The sequence below is a fragment of the Poecilia formosa genome, unplaced genomic scaffold (assembly GCF_000485575.1).
Source record: "Poecilia formosa unplaced genomic scaffold, Poecilia_formosa-5.1.2 Scaffold443, whole genome shotgun sequence".
NCBI lineage: Eukaryota > Metazoa > Chordata > Actinopteri > Cyprinodontiformes > Poeciliidae > Poecilia > Poecilia formosa.
Window position 1 is genome coordinate 186,113 of NW_006800382.1, and position 16,638 is coordinate 202,750.

General features: G+C 38.3%; 1 protein-coding gene across 2 annotated transcripts in view; it reads right to left on the bottom strand.

Annotated features, from left to right (window-relative positions):
- The window catches only part of adgrb2 (adhesion G protein-coupled receptor B2), a 273,817-nt gene that overhangs the window by 87,979 nt on the left and 169,200 nt on the right, over positions 1–16,638 (bottom strand). For both annotated transcript variants that reach the window (XM_016663772.1, XM_016663771.1), the window contains one exon: positions 4,952–5,078. In XM_016663772.1, coding sequence (XP_016519258.1) covers positions 4,952–5,078 — 127 coding nt within the window. The remainder of the gene's footprint in view (positions 1–4,951; positions 5,079–16,638) is intronic.

Consider the following 16,638-nt stretch of genomic DNA (forward strand, 5'->3'; position numbering starts at 1 on the left):
GCTCCCGTAAGTCATTATCATGAGTTAAAATTTTCACGAAAGTAAAATGTTCATTTTTGTGGCGCTTCTGTTATTTTGAAGGGATACGTTACCATAGCGACCAGAGTCAGAGCGTTTGGGCAATGGTCGAGAAGAGATGAGTAGAGCTTGTGAGTCTTAAGTCTGGTTTAGACGGCAAGATTTATGAATTGTCGGCTGATTCTCCAAACCTCTGTGACCACAGAGCTGATAAAAGTACAACAGGTTCGATCGGTTCGTGTGTCCAAGGCAGGAGCAACACGAACCGATTCCAGTCACGAACATCCCGATTCCAGAGGATAATCCAGTAAAACCCCCCAACATAGCGGGAATTTAGAATAACCAAACACGGATGACGATGTAGAAACAATAGTGATAGTTTGTAGAGTCATTTTAAGAGATAAAAGACGTAACAAAAAGAAAAGGCGGTGGATAAAAGACGACGGTAGCAGCCGCTCTATTTGCTGCACTATGATTTGGAGGTGAATATGTTTTTTCATAGTTAACATTTTTAACTGAATAAACATAATAATAACCTTTAGATTTAATAATAAACATTTCCACATATTATCTCTGATATCCACCGGGCTCTCAGTTGCGCGATATGTCAGCTGTTTGGGATTCCCCTCTGTTCCTACGTCACCGCGCTTTCTGATTGGCTACCTGTCACATTCAACAGGTTGCATTCTCGTTCCCAGCAGGGAAAACCCCACAGGCTGCGATAAAAGGGCCAAGACAACCCAAATAGGGCATATTCAGAATTTAGTGGGAATACCAACATGCATAAGCCTCATCTAACTGTTCATCCCCCACCCACTCCCCGGGTCGCAACAAAATTTCCAAGTCTTGAGACCAGTCCACGGTAATAAAAAGGTTGGGGACCACTGATTTAGCACATGCTAGTAGCAGACACGAAGGATCAGCACTTTTACTGTTACTGTTACCGTTCGGAAACTACCGTAATCAGTTCTGTTAAATCTAATCTTGGCGACTTTTTCTTTTTCAACCCTAATAAATGTGATATTCAATTGACCTGTTATGACTCAATTTTTGGGTGTCCGCCCCCCTCTGCTGCTGCTGCATAGTTGTGGAAAACCTGGAGAGATATCTGCGGCTTATATGTGCACGTTTACTGGTTTAAAAAAAAAAAAGAAAAAAAAAAACTTTGGGGTTGTGGTTATAGGCCAGTGCGGCTCATAGTTCGGAAAATACGGACTATAATCCTTACTGGGTTTTTTCTGTGAAGAACCCAGAGAATGTTATTTGATTGTGCTTTCTGGAAAACAATATATTTTTACATTTAGGCACTCCTGCAAACGTCACACTTTTTCTGTTACAAACTGACTCCGGCCCCCCACCAGAGAAAGGAAAAGTTATGTGGCCCTCACAGGAAAAAGTTTGGGGACCCCTGATTTAAACGCTGGAACCGGAAGACATTTGGAATGTCCAAGATAAATAATGAAAGCAACAGAAACAACAAATAAAATGAATTATGGAGTCTCTGTAAGCAAAACTGTCTTTCAAAAAAAAAGAAATAGTTGAGACCAAATCACCAGACTGAATACCTGCATCGTTCATTTTTAGGTAAAACGAGAGAGGAAAAAAGAGAAAAACGATAAATCAAGCAAATGAAAATGATTGAGTCTCTTTTAATTTATCACGCGATTAATTGACTTATTGTTTATTGTGACAGACCTAGAGGCAAAAGCATAAGCAAATGCACAACAGCACAGGCATTACCTTCACAAAAAAAGAAGGATTCACTACTGACTATTGAGCTAATTATTGCTGCATTATGCTTCCAGTCAGTTGCAAACTCTGCATGTCTTCCGTTTGGCTGAATCTTGGTAAAGTACCATGCTGTTTGGAGGGACATAAAGCTTTCATTGAGCAAACAGCGGCCGGCCGGGGCCGATAACAGTAAAAGTGTTGGTCAACTGCCTAAAAAGCAAGGTGATGTATTTTGAAAAATTAAACAGTCTAAGCACATTGCCAAAGAGTCCTACACAGAAGCACTGCACCGAGCTGAAAAGGTCAAAAGGGGGGGTTTGAGAGGGTGGGGGTGGATTGATGTACACATAAATGCAGAGCTCTTCATCTGGACAACAGTGGCTGGCGGTGCAGAACCACCGTGTGCAACCAGCATGCAATTTCTCTTTTATTTGTGTCTGTTAGCTATCTGCTACCTAAAATCTGACTACTCTCCTGGCGTGCTGAAGAGTTTCCTCCACCCAAATTCTCTCTTTTTGACACAATCACTTCCTATCCCTGAGACGCACAGAATTACCCTCCAGTGCTTACAAAGCATCTGCCTTGCTGGCTCATTTTATTTATTTTTTTATTCTTTCCATTCTTTTTGAAACTTTAAAAAGAGAAAAATCTGCACACACTGAGAAAAGACCCTCATATGCCCATTTTTATCTGCCTGCACCATTTTTTTTTGGTCCTTTTTTTACTCAGTCGCTGTAGGATTTATAAAGGAAATGTCACAGCCACAAGTTAAATGAAGCATTTTTGAAACAAGAAAATACATGAGCTAGTACTGGCATCAATTCACACCGTGGTTCTGAAGCTTAAAGCTATGGCTGTCTAAATCGAATGACTTATCATTCCTACTGCTTGAAGGAAATGCTAGAGAAAGTGTCAGTGTTTTCAGTTTGCAGCATTCTGTGGAGGCATACAGTTGTACAGGCCTGACCCTCCTGCACCCGACGATGGGAATGTAGCAGTTCAGGCAGGCAAGGCGGCACAATGCCATTAAGTGCTTTAAATATACATATTTAAAATGCATCCTAAAGTACACGGACAGTAAGTGCAGGGAGGCAAGAAATGTGGTCAAACCTTTGAGCAGCTAAAAAACCGTGCAGTAGCAGTCTGCAAACCTCGGAAGCTGAGAGATGCAGGAACCACTGATTCCTTTATAAAGTGCGTTGCAGTAATCCGGGCTGAGTAGCAACAAAGGCGTGGATTACAGCTCAGAAATGCTGCTGTGAAAGAATTGGCTTTATTTTCGCCAGTTCCCTTAAATGAAAAAATAAAAAAAATAAATAAAGCTGGACTCGACAACTGCTCCGATGTGATTTTTTTTTTTTTTTTACTTTAGACCAGCATCCACTTTGACATATGGGTTTGTTTCTGGTCTGACACATTGGGCCAGGGCACCAACATCCACATAGGGGGTCTCAGTAGAGCTTCCAAACACCATCAGATCACTCTTTTTTTTTTTCATTGAATTCGAAGAAGTTCACATCCATCCAAAGCTGCAGACATGAAAACGGATCATTCCTATGGTCCACTGTGTCAAAAGCAGCAACAGGGCAAAAGGACAACTCAATCACTGGAGTCAGTTGCTTAAAACATGTCATTTGAAACTTTCAAATAAATTGATTCTGTACTTTATAAAGATTTAATTCATCCAAGATCCGAAAATAATTAACTTGATCTATGCTAAACCCAAAGCTGTGAAGAAAGCTTGAGACTGACAAAATGTATTGATGGCATAAATACATTGATCCTGTTTTATGTGCTTATCATACAAAACAATGTTAATATTATACATACGGCAAAAACTCACTGAAAACACTTTTATATTGCCCCCCACTCTTAAATTATATAGAATATACATACAATGTTTACAACAAAAATGTGATGTAAACAACACTTATTCAACAGTAAGACTGTGTATTGCTGCTGGATTTGAAAGTAAGCCTGTTTTGCTGCTGTTAGTTGTACAGTAGTGATATCACACTGCGTGTCGGTTGAACGTGACACTTTTTGTAAAATTGAAATCCAAGAGCTAGTGGATAATTGTCATGGTTACAATTCAGAGGGTACTCCAGCTGGTAGCCAACAAAGACAAAGCTGGACACTTGGAAATATATTTAGTCTAAAAAAGAAAAAAGAACAAAAAAGAAGAGGAAGAAAAAAAACGATGGACCGCCATGATGTGGAAGCTAAAAGTCAGTCCATCACTTTTATTAAGGAAAATCAGTTTAAAAGTTACGGCAAGCTACAAGGGACATTTCAGTTCAGCAGTAACCAGCAGTTAATTTAGAATAAAATAGAGCAAGAAGATCATGTTATGCATGTTGGCTTACCTTCCCACGCTTAAATAAGAACAGAAGAGGTGTGACATACATTCAAACAGCAAGTAAGAAGCAACAGATGACATCTAGGAGAACTAGGACGAGGCACCATGGGGGTAAAAGGTAGGAATTATAGGTAATTTTAAGATAAATGAGGCAACAGTATGCTGTGTGATACAGTTAAGGTGAACGTGGAGCTGTTGAGCATTCAAATGACCATTTCCACAGCAAAAAGGGGAAAAAAGGAGTGTGCATTACCCCTAACAGCTTAAATAGCTTTTTTTAAGCATTTCAAGTACAATCTCCAGCCACTTAGAATATTAATAGAAACACAGGTGCAGGTGCTGCAGGCAAAAATCACATCCTGATACATGGAAATGTCTTGATGTCTTTTTGTTTGACGCCTCTCCTCTCTCTCGTCACAGGGGAATAACTCACCAAAGAGCAACTTGACCTTTATTAAGTTTGCACCCCCCAAAAAAGAAAAAAAAAAAGAGTAGTATAATGTGCCAGAATGGCAGCGTCACCACACGTGACAAGTACAGACATAATGGTGAAAATGGCACCACGTGCAGGAGTGTGAAAAAAAAAAAAAAAAAAAAAAAATCCAAGACAAACAGCACGGTTCAAACTGCGCCAGCTCTCTTGCCAGAAGACAGCGACATTGCATCAAAACCTAAAAGTCATTTTTGCAGCACTCTGCCATATGCCTGTGAGAAAACCTGTCTTGTCGGAAAATCTGCTAAATCTCTAGCACCAAAAACTTGATATGACCCCTGGTAACGGTGGCCTTATTAGCCTCATTCAAAGTCCCGCAGAGTGCATCGGGCTATGGACCGGCGACTTACCGGGTCTTTAGCTTGCTGCGCTAACACGGCGTAGGTGGATATCCTGCTGCAGAGGCATTTGGTGTGGACAGTGTTTGATGCTAGCGTTTGGCAGCCTTCTGTGCCCCAGTTTTCTGTGCCAGCTTCCCTGGAGGTAGAAAGCAGGGAGGGGTTTGGGGCAGAGGGGGTGGTGGGGTTGGGTGGGATATCATATAGGAAAGAGACAGTGACAATGAGACAATCGTGAAACTGGAACATGACACAGTGCGTGTGTTTCAGTGGTGAAAGTTTCAGTCGGCCGACACTCTTCATCACGTAGGTCCTCAAATTCATTAATTTTACACAGCACCATTTAGTGATTGGCCCATTTACAACGACACTTCCATTCTCTCTGTTCGCATTGAATGCATAAGGAATTCTTTTTTTTTTTTTTTGCTCTTGGCTGCTTTTACGCTTCCTTTTACAACTTTGTTCATCCTTTTCTTCTTTTCATTTCATACCTTAAGGTACACAGTAAACTGAATGGATTTGAAATTGAATTGAGGCCTTGAGGAGAAATATGTTACTTTATCAGCTACATGTTGATAAAAAAAAAAAAAAAAAAAAACTGTATGCACCGAGGTCAGATGGCACTAAACGGTCAATTGCTTTGACACACAGACACACTGAGGCGAGCACACAGAAACTCCCTTAATAGAGCCTTGTACATTTGATAGCTTTGCTTCTCTTCTTTTTATTTTCTCTACATCACCATTTTTACTTCGTTGTAAATGTTCCTCACAGCAGGCAAAATGTAGAGTTTGATCAATAAGGCCGTCACTGAACTAATTATCCTCAAAGTTCACATTTCACGCTGACCTTATATTGAACCCCAGATATTCTCTGTTTCTACCCGTCAGGGAGAGTCGGAAACAAATCTTGAGGCAAAGACAAGATTGGGTCAATGGGTCCTATGTTCTTGTGTTACGGTAACATTTCCTCACAGCTTATTTTTCTTCTCATTAGCCTTTTTTGCAAGCTGAAGTAGATCAGACCTGTGACAGATGTTTGACCACTAATCTAACCTGCTCGGGTTGCAGGCAAAAAAATCAATTTACAGTGCTTTCGGAAAATACTTTTACATCTTGAACTTTTTCACCTAATGTCAAGCTGCATCCGCAAACTTTATTGTACTTCGTTAGGATGTGACACAATACAATAAAGTTTAAGTTTGAAAAAAAAGAAAAAAAAGAAAAAACAACTAAAGAAAAGTTTGATATACGTTAGCATCCAGCCTCATTTACTGTTATGCCCCAAACTAAAATCTAGAGATAGCAGTGGCATTCAGAAGATGACTAATTATTTTAGAAAACCCATCTTTGTGTGATTTAATCAAGGTGTAAATACAGCTGTGCTTTGGAGGTTTTAGAAGTTGGTTATAAAACAATACTCCAAGCTTTGAATGTCATACATGGCTTTATTCAATTCATTGTTTGAAAGGGTAAAAAAAAAAAAAAAAAAAAAAAAAAAAATCTAAACTAAAGATTTACCCAGACAAGCAGACGAGCACTTTAACAAACAGGATAGGCAATAAGGTAATTAATAAGAAAAGTGGCTTAGAGGCCCATAGTGACACTGGTGGGGGTGAGGAAATCTACAGCTCAGATGAGAGAATCCATCCACAGGAAAACCTTTAGTTGTGCACTGTTTAAGTCTGGCCTTTATTGTGGCCAGACAAGAAAAAAGCCATACCAAGCTCCTTCTAAGGTTTGCCACAAACTATGCAAATCTATGGGAGAAAGTGCATTGGTCAGACGAGGCTAGTATAAGTAATTTTGTGGCAACATACACATTGCTATGCGTCACCCTGAACATACCATCCCATGGTGAAACATGGCAGTATGACAATACTGTGGTTCGTCACGATTTTCAGAGCTGGTCAGAGTTGATTGATAAATAGATGGTGTTAAAAAACAATAAGATACAACAAGCTGTGTTTAGTCTGGAGTGGAGGTTAACACATTTAAAACCGTTGAGGCTTTGAAAGGAAGAAGATGCAGCACTGCAAATAAAATTAGCCAAAAAAAAATTAAGATGTTTCATTTAATCAGAATGTACAATTTATGAAACTTCATGTAAAATACATGAAAGACGAAGCTCGGCAAATGCTAAAAACACTTATTTAAAAAAAATTCCACTCATGCAAACTTTGTCTTCCCAGGGAAGAGTCCATCTCCAACCGGACGAAACACAAGGTTACACACCGTTTGTTTGTTTTTTTGTTTATTATCTTGCAAACAGGCGACGCAATCTGACCGTGTAAAAACTGGAGGGTGATTACACCTAGCAAGCTATAGCTCATTAAAAACTAAAAAGAACTTACGCAACCGATGCTGCAATATCTTCTGATTTCAGTATGTGGGTGTTTCAAAAGGAAGCAGATATCTTAGGGAGGTGAAACAGAGTACAAGTCATGCTAGTGGAATTGTTTGATTTAATTTGTTAAAAGAATTTTCTTCTTCTTTTTACTGAAGAAAAAGAAGAATAAGAAGTGTAAGAAAACTCTGAGTGTAAGAAAACAACGCTTTCCCTTGTTTTGCCTCCATCATATCATGAAAAGGAGGAAGCGCCAGTAAGAATGACACAAGCTGAAATGGTTCAGATCTGAAAGTGGGTAAACAGCTTTTCGTTCCCGCTTTAATCAGCAAAATACAGTTTGTGTTTGCTCGCTGTGTTGACTCTCTCTTTTTTTACTATTATTATTATTATTATTATTTATAAAGCAAAATAGCTGAAATCAAATCATTTTATGAACAGTATTGTGTATCCTGTTATTTTAGAGCAAATGTTTTAGAGGAGAATATAATCACCCCCTTCTGAGCTAGCAATAGTAATGAATCCCCACAGAATAAAATGGAGAGAAAATTGTTGTGTCACACCAGCCACACTTTTATTGAGCAAAATGGGGGTTTTTTCTGGACATCATTTAAACTTCAAGGGTCACAACTTTTAATAAAATATGAAGTTGCTGGAGCTCCTGCTGTATGGAATACTATACTCAATATATTAGAATATCATCAAATATCTATTTTAATTAAAGAACAGAGCTTAAAAATGAGTCTCATTATGCACTGCCATAGACACACGGGGAAAAGACTGAAAGACGTTGAACGTTAAAGGGAACAACTTTGCTCACTTTCCGAAAACTTGGCAGGATTTTGATGCGTATGATACACTCAAACTTTGGTGAAAAATGTTCAGGGTCAGTTCAAGGAACTGGGACTGAAGATGGTGACCCAGTGTTATTCTTCTCACACTCGAGTATGAGTGAGAATCTATGTGACGCACCAGAACAAGTCCAGGCCCGCTGCCTGTACATCAATAAGTAACACCACAGGAGATTCTCAAGGGGAACTCAGATTCAAAATGTTCTTGTAATTTTTGAGAATTTTCTGTTTTCCCCAGTAAAGTGTATCAGTAAGTTTGATATATATATATATATATATATATATATATATATATATATATAAATAAATTAGGTCAACAAGTTGATTGAACCATCTATTGGCAATGCTACAATCAAACTCATCCTGTACTTCTTTCCAGGATTTAGCATTTATAGAAATCATGTTTTTGACTTTTGGTAATGAGCATCAAGTATTAAACCTTTGAACGTAGTGCTACTCCTACTTGATTAGAATTTTTTGGTATCATGTCCATATAATTATGAGAGGCTTTGTTTTTTCTCTTGGTAAAATTAATTTGGAGAAGCCTATTAATAAAATCAGAAAAAGCTTAAAGTCTGCAAAACTTTTTCACATTAATTTAAATAATTATTTTAGATTAGCAGACTGTAATAAATCTCTTCAAAGTTAATCATTCTTGAACCATGACAGGCTGAAGATGGTATTTTATGTTACTTTGAAGTTTTTCATATCTTGAAAGGAACAACGCAACATTTTTTTTTTTTTTCTGTCAACAACAGTAAAATAATTTTGATGATTCCGTTTCTCTCCCTTCCAGCTACGACAAAGAGTCCCACACACCCAGCTCGGCCGTGCAGGCTCCTTTGGAGAACCGGGTGACATAGTGGAGGAGACAAACGGTGTGATGCAAGTGAGCAAGCATCAGTCCGTGGTCGTCTCTGTTTCCCTTTCCCGTCCCGACACTTGATGCCTTACTGTTCAAACACAGGCGCCTGCCAAACTTCAGATCAAAGCCCAAAAGAACGGACAACTGAAGGTAAGGCACAACAGAGGACAGTTTTTCTGGAGAAAATTTGTTACGCATTTGTATTAAAATGCTCAGCACATTTTTTAGTGAAACATGTCATGATGATTCTTTTGGTGGCCCCTCTGGCCACTTGCTGCTCTATGCGCCGCGCATCATGTGCGTGGGTGGAGCTTCGGCACCGTTACTCCCAAAGGGATCCTGATATGACGGATTTCCCACAGACATAACGCACACACCGGTCTACGCGGTTGGCACACAAATTACAATGTCGATAATGAGATCTGAGCACAGTGCACTTCAAAGAGCCGAGGTTTGAAACCCCAGTCGCAGCAGCAGTGACAGTTTGACAGATTGCAACATGGTGTGTGGTGGTGTATGTGTCATTGTGTTTGTCAGAGAAAATGTACGAGAGAGACAAACAGAGTGAAAAGATTCATTTGTGAATCTTTTCACTCTTTCCCTGCCTGCCGTTTGGCCTGCTGCGCGTTCAGATCACCGTCTGGTGTTGGCAGGGAGTTTTCCAGCAGCTCCCTTCAGACGACAACACCTCACATGTGTAAGAAATAAATCCCCTCTTTGTTTCATAAGATTCAAACTCGTCTTCTTTAGTCTAATCAGATTGGTCGCTCTGGTGCCCGTCGGTAACATTACGGCTTGGAATTTAGCCAAGCGTCATGTCGTCCGCAAACCTGATTAATCTTTGTTCTTACGGAGACCTGCGCAACATCGGCTTTCGCTTCGAGACCCGGTGACTCTGAGGATTACGACCTGGGCTTAGCTAATGGAGAAAGATTAAAATACACATTTGTTTCTTCCATTTGTGACAACTGAACTAAAACCCTGGAATTCTCCATGTGTATGAATGGATTCCTGTGAGTAAATGGTTATATTTCTCTATGAAGTGGCAACATAGTCAGTAATTTGTCCGTCACCTATTGACTGAGGGAGTTAAATACAGACAATTATTAAAGCCTATAGGTATTAGACATATACTAAATGTGTATTTTACAAGCTCTTGAGCTCAAAAAGTGACAGTCACATAATATATTAATTCATCAAGCCTTTATATCTGGCAATTTGGCTGATGAAACAAGGCTGATGTTTTTTTTTTGTTGTTTTTTTGATGTGAGAGAAGTTGCAAGGTCGTGCTGAAAAATGAAGAGGAGAGAATGAAGTGCAATGAAAAGCCCTGCAATGACGACTGTGACGACTTCAGACTCGATAAGACACATGGGACCATCACCAGCAAATAACGTGACACCCCGAATAATCAGTGACCGTGGCAACCTCACACTGAAACTCAAACATCTTAGATTCTGTGCCACTGCAATTTTTGTCTGGACCTTGATTTTCAAAATGAAATGCTAAATTTATTTCTACGCGAAATGAAGACTCTGAACAACTGAGAAATATTTCAGACTATTTTCTCCTCAGCCCATTCGTGGCTTGCAAGTCACAATCCTCTCAAGGTTTGGCCTGTGTTTCTTGTGCATGTTTTTCAACCGCGCAGCTTTTTTTTCCAATCAACTTCCCATTAACACAGTTTCCTGTGAGAGCTGAGACTTTTTTTTATTTTTAGAAATGGCCTTTTGTGGCTTTAGGACTTTGTACAGCGTATAAATGGCAAGTATTTTTCTTCATTTTTATAATAAAAATAATGTTGCATTATCCTGAAATATTTTTCGAGAGACTCATTTTGAAGTTAATGATACACCATGTGTTAAAAATAAAACCATATAAAATGTTCCTTTTTGAATTAAATTACAGGAATAAATTATCTTTCTGATAATATTCTTATTTACTTATTTTTAAGATCAATCTGCAGTGTTTCAGTTTGTTAACTACCAATGCTCAACAAAAATAATTAAAGAAACAAGGTATAACACATCTGACAGTGACAAGCAAAAACACACACATATCAAATTCTGATGTATCTTAAAGTTTTCAGTCAATAGAAAAATGTGCATATGGAAAAGATTCATTGTCTCCTAATTGTTTGCAGAATGTTGGGGTGGCTTTTCAAAAAACAAAACAAAACAAAAAAAACCAAACAGGAAATATACCTCCTAAGCAACAGCACAAAGTGACCTTTTGTCTGCTGAGAATGAATTGGCACGACGTCCATACCGAAAGGGCAGTGCCATGAAAGCCAATTCCCTCCTATCAAAGTAGAATGAAAAGTGAAAGCTAAACATGATTTGAATGTCTAAAATACTTAAAAGTTCTTAAAGCAAGGATTTAAACTGAAAAGTCACCTCTGCATCTCTCTCACACATACAAACTTCAGCAGTGATGTCACTTCAGAGGTTTGTCAAAGGTAACCTTTCACAGTCATCTATAAAGCTGACTTAAGTTCATAGTTGGCATTTTTATCACATTTGAATGAGAAAATATTTGATCTTATTTTAAACAGTGCCAAAGACATGAAGGTGAGGATTTGAAAGAAATGGCAAATGGCTTTTTTTTTTAAATTTTTTTTATTTTTTTTGGTGACTTTCACCAGAATTGAGATATACTGGAACATATTTGTCCAATAACAAAAGCAAGCACAGTTTCACATTGAGCACATCTTTAAAGCTGAAAATCATCATCAGTTCCAGATTAAATGTCAGTGATTTGTCACACCTGTACCGCGTCTTATTTGTTATCTCCAACCAGACACTGTCTTTAGTTTTAAAGTGTGTCAAATTGCCATTATGTAAATCTGGAAAGCTTTTCGATGCTGGCAGAGCAAAAACAAAAATAAGTTACTGTCAAGTCTGGCAAAGGATGAAAAAAAGTTTGAAAAGTTTTTATTGTATTCTTCAATTATAAGAAGCACTGGTTTCAGTTTCTGTAATTTTGTCTGGTACAGGTTAAAAAAGAAAGAAAGAAAATTAAAAAGAATAATTTGTACTGTTGTACAGTGCATCATCCAGAAAGTATTCAAATCACTTCACTTTTTCCACATCTTGTCATGTTTTAACCTTACTCCAAAAAGTATTAAATTAATCACTTTCCTTGTGATTCTAGACACAAACACTTCATTACAACAATTTGGAAATGACTTTGAGTGTTTTGCAAATTTGTTAAAAATAGAAAACAAAGAAATCGCATTTGCACAATTACCCACAGCATTTGTTTAATACTTTGTTGATCCACCCTTGGCTTCATTTGCACCCACAAGTCTTTTTTTTTAAATGAACCGTTGCCCAGTCTGAGGTCAAGAGTACTCTGGAGCAGATTTTCAGTCAGAATGTCTCCTGTATTCATATTTCCCAATATCTTATTTCCTGCATCCCAATAGATAGATACTGCCTCAATCAGCATCATCATCACTGTTGGGATGATGGAGTTTCTGCAAACAAGACGCCTGACGTCTTTGTCTCATCAGACCAGAGTCCTTTAGGAGGCTTTTTGGTAAACTGATCGGCTGGTTGACGGTCAAGCCTCAAATGAAAACATATTCGCGGGTCAACAGAGTCAGTCCGGTTCATCTCAGTTTTAGTCAGTGATGATGGTTATACAAATTACTCTTAGTGTGTTTTGATATATACATGTATTCATACTCCAAAGAGTTTGCAAGTAAGAAGGAAGGTTGAAGTGGCTGGTTGAGCATTCTGACTTCAAAATACAACTTGAAATATCACTTGAAAGTGCATTCACTATGTCTAATGTTCTAGGTCTTACAAAATAGGTCCAAGACTTTTTTTCTTTTTTTTTTTTTTTGCTTCTGGCCAGAAGTCCAAGCGCAAGAAAAAAAACCATAAACGAAAGACAGGAAATGAAAAACAGCATGCAATGCCTTAAAGAAAGCAGCTGAGGATGACAGACAAATTTTATGCCTAGTTGGAAGTTAGAATGGAAATTAAAGGCAGTTTGTTAGAATTACAAAAAAATTACTAATTTATTTCCACTCACGCAAAAGCCTTCAGATGTCAGTGCGACCAGGTTTAATATTCAATACACAATCCTATGAGTGACATGGAGAGCACTGCAATATATTTTGTCTAAGCTGATGTTTTCATGGCATTCCTTTTTTTTCCCTTTTTATCAAACAGGGTGATTCACAGTGGAAGCACCAGCTTTGAAGAGTCATGAACAGGACAAGAGGGAAGGATGGAAGGAAGGTGAAAGATTTAAGGTATTATGGAAGAAAATGGCCTCAAAAAGAAAATAATACAATAAATTAGGCGTTGGAGCTTAATCAGAACACATTTTCCATAAGTGGATTTTACCACACCATTTTGAAAATAAATGAACTAATACTCCTTAACCTTACTCACGTTTTGTCATATCACAGTCACAAACTTCATAGTATTTTATTGGAATTTCATCCATTGTGATGTGAAAATGAAGGTTTTCAAACGTTTTTTACAATTACAATATGTAAAGTACAAAACCCAACTGTGTTTGGCTCTCTTTGTTTGGGCATCCCTATGTGAAATCGAGTTCCACCAATGAATAGGTCGGCTTTTAAACAATCCAACCTTGACGGAAGACTTGCAACAAGAAAGTCATAAAAAGGCATATTTGTAAATGTTCCATTTTTTATGAGAACAAAATTAAGCGTCTGGCCAACATGGGTATGTGTGGCTGAAAACGTACTCTGTACATGTCCGGTAGTACATTTCACAGAGTAAAACATTACCCTGGCAGCACCATGATTTTTCTTAAATAACGGCAAGGAGTTGGTGGGAAAATACATGAAGCTAAATACAGGATACTTCTGGAAGAAAACTAAAGCATAGCAGCTAGAATAACTGTCAGAATGGTTCAGTTAAAGTCAATGTCTAAATCCAATGAATGATCTGTGGTATGACTTGCAAATTGTTGTTTGGAAACCCACCGACTAATCTGGCTGAGATTGAGCTATTTTGCAAAGAAAACTCACCGAAGTTTAAGCTGAGTAAAGTTGGCAGAGACACACACCAAATACGTGCAGATGTACTTGCAGTAAAATGTAGAGGCACTTACTAGAAATCCATAAAAAAGATTTCTAAAACTGTAAAAATGGATAAAAATGAAAACTGTGTATTGTTTTCCTTCCACTTTTCAATTATGCACTACTTTGACTTGGTCTATCAATTAAAACGTCCCCAAAAACACTTTGCAGGCAGTGTATTGCTCAAGTTAAATAACTGACATTTGGGATTTACCCCTTAGGCCTGCTACGATAAGGTTTGGGTCATTCCACAGCATTTCATTTTAGCATAAATAAGCCTTAAAATTGAGCTTAAGTGAGAGGTTACACATTTTTAGGGTGCCTATCTCTTATGTTCCCTTACTTTTTTTTTTCTTGATAACAAGCAGAGCCGGGGGATTGCATATAAAATTAAAGTAAAAGGCTGACCCAGTTCCTTTCAGCTGCTTGTGCTCGCCATCACATCTCTCCCTATAATTAAACTGACAAAAGAATGTGTTCAAATTGATCCCCAATTTAGAAAAGGGTTTTAACTGGGTCTTTAAGTTAAGGTTCTCAAACAGATTAGCTCACAGTCACAGAACGGAAGAAATGAAAATTTATTTTGTGATTATCTGCATGCCGTTTAAAGAACAATTAGGGGGTCATTTTGTTTGCAAAGATTCTCTAAACGTGGCAAATGCAACATCATTAATGTTCAATCTGGATTAAGGGTTTTCCATGTTTTTACTTGTAAGACAAAGAAAAAAAATGAATCTATTTGTTCATTCCTTTTTTTAAAACATGCAAGATTATACATGTGAACCAGCATATCATGACTCCTTGAAAATTTTAACGATCAGCTCTAAGTGTCTGCCGGAACAGACAAACGCTTTTCTATAAAATATTTCTTCGAGCTCACAGAAGCCTTTTTGGCGAAGACATTTTATCTATGACTACCAAAGAGCTGAACTGCACATTCACCAGAGGCAATACATATTCAGCCCATTTTTACTCTCAAGATAGCAAGGAAGCATTGAAGCAAATCTTCATATGACAAATCGTTTGTACTTACTCAACCTTTTGTGCCACCTATTACACAGGCGCCAATGTCCATTTTCTTACTTGAGCATTTTATTCCAGAGTATGGATGTGTGTCCTAACGTATAAATGTATCTGACCCAAATATCTGCTGTGTAGGAACTAAGCTTCCCGGTCTTCCACTGTCCAGAACAGATTTCGCAACCGGAGGAACATGTTGCAAGATTATAGCGAGGATGATGCGATGTGGATGTGAAAAGATTGTACAGCTTACGAGTATATACATGTTATCTCCGCAGTGGGTACTCAAACGTTTAATATTTATATTTCATCAACGGATAGATCTCTGTTGATAAAATGAAAAATCATTTCCCCACCCCTGCCTCTTCAATGACTTATTCGGAAACTCGCTTACTGTAATTTCAAACCTGTTTTACAACACGGTCCAAGAAATCTCAAAAAGCAACACATCCTCACTATCGCGGAGAGCGAGAGCAGATAAGAAGCAAGGTCGCCGACATCAGTCAGCCTGTAAAGGACTGCAAAGCCATTTCTACGGCTGGAATTTCAGTGAACTTCTATTAGGGCGGTTTTCCTTTATAAGAATGGCCTCTTAATATTACTCCAAGGGTACATCATCAGTTTATCTAGGAGGGGACTAAATAAATACTTAGAAAGAGACTGGACAAAAACGATCTCTATGAGAGCATTCCAAAGCCAAAATCCCTGTTAACCAAACCAAAAAAAAAAAAAAAAAAAAAGAAGGCCCAGCTCACATTTGCTCAACAACATGTTCCTCAAAGCTTTTGGAAAAATATTCAGAGGACTAACAACAAACAGTAGAACCCATTTGCTGGTGTACATTCAGCTAGATTTGGAGTAAAATTAAAAGAGCATTTCAGAAATATATCACGCCAGCAGTAAAACTTGATGGTAGTAAGATGGCCTAGGGACGTTTTGCTGCTTCAGGAGGTTAGATGACTTCCCATAATTGATGGAACCATGAATTCTGCCTTCTACTAGAAATCACTGAAGATTTATTATCTGACTTCCAAGGTCTCACAAATGCCAGATGACAATTGTCGCTGCCAAGGGTGGCACAAATGGTCACTAAGTAAAGGGGGCGAGCACTTTGTTGCATAGGGCCAGATACGTTTGGGCAGTTTTGTTTCCTCAGTAACCTAAGCAGATACTTTTTTAGTTTATTCGGGTTATTTTTGTCTGATAAAAACTTCTTTCCATTGGTTTGCTGGTGTGCTGCACAGAAGTAAGAATTCCAATAGGTCTGCATTAAAGATAAACCTAGTGTCCTTGTTTAATCCTCCTTGTCTTTCTTGTGGCTCATGTCACGTGAGATCTCCCACACAAAACCTTCCCTCACACACTCCTTTCCCCGTATTGTGTGCTCAGAATGCTTTGTCAGTGACCTCCACTGTCCCAATCTGCTGCTCTCTGGTATAGCCCTGGGCTAATTTATAAGCTTCTTTCCAGGGATTAACTTTCCTTCTGGTGTTCAAACAAGTGAGCGAACAGGAAATGCAGAGATACCTGTCTACGGTCTGCTTTTGTAACA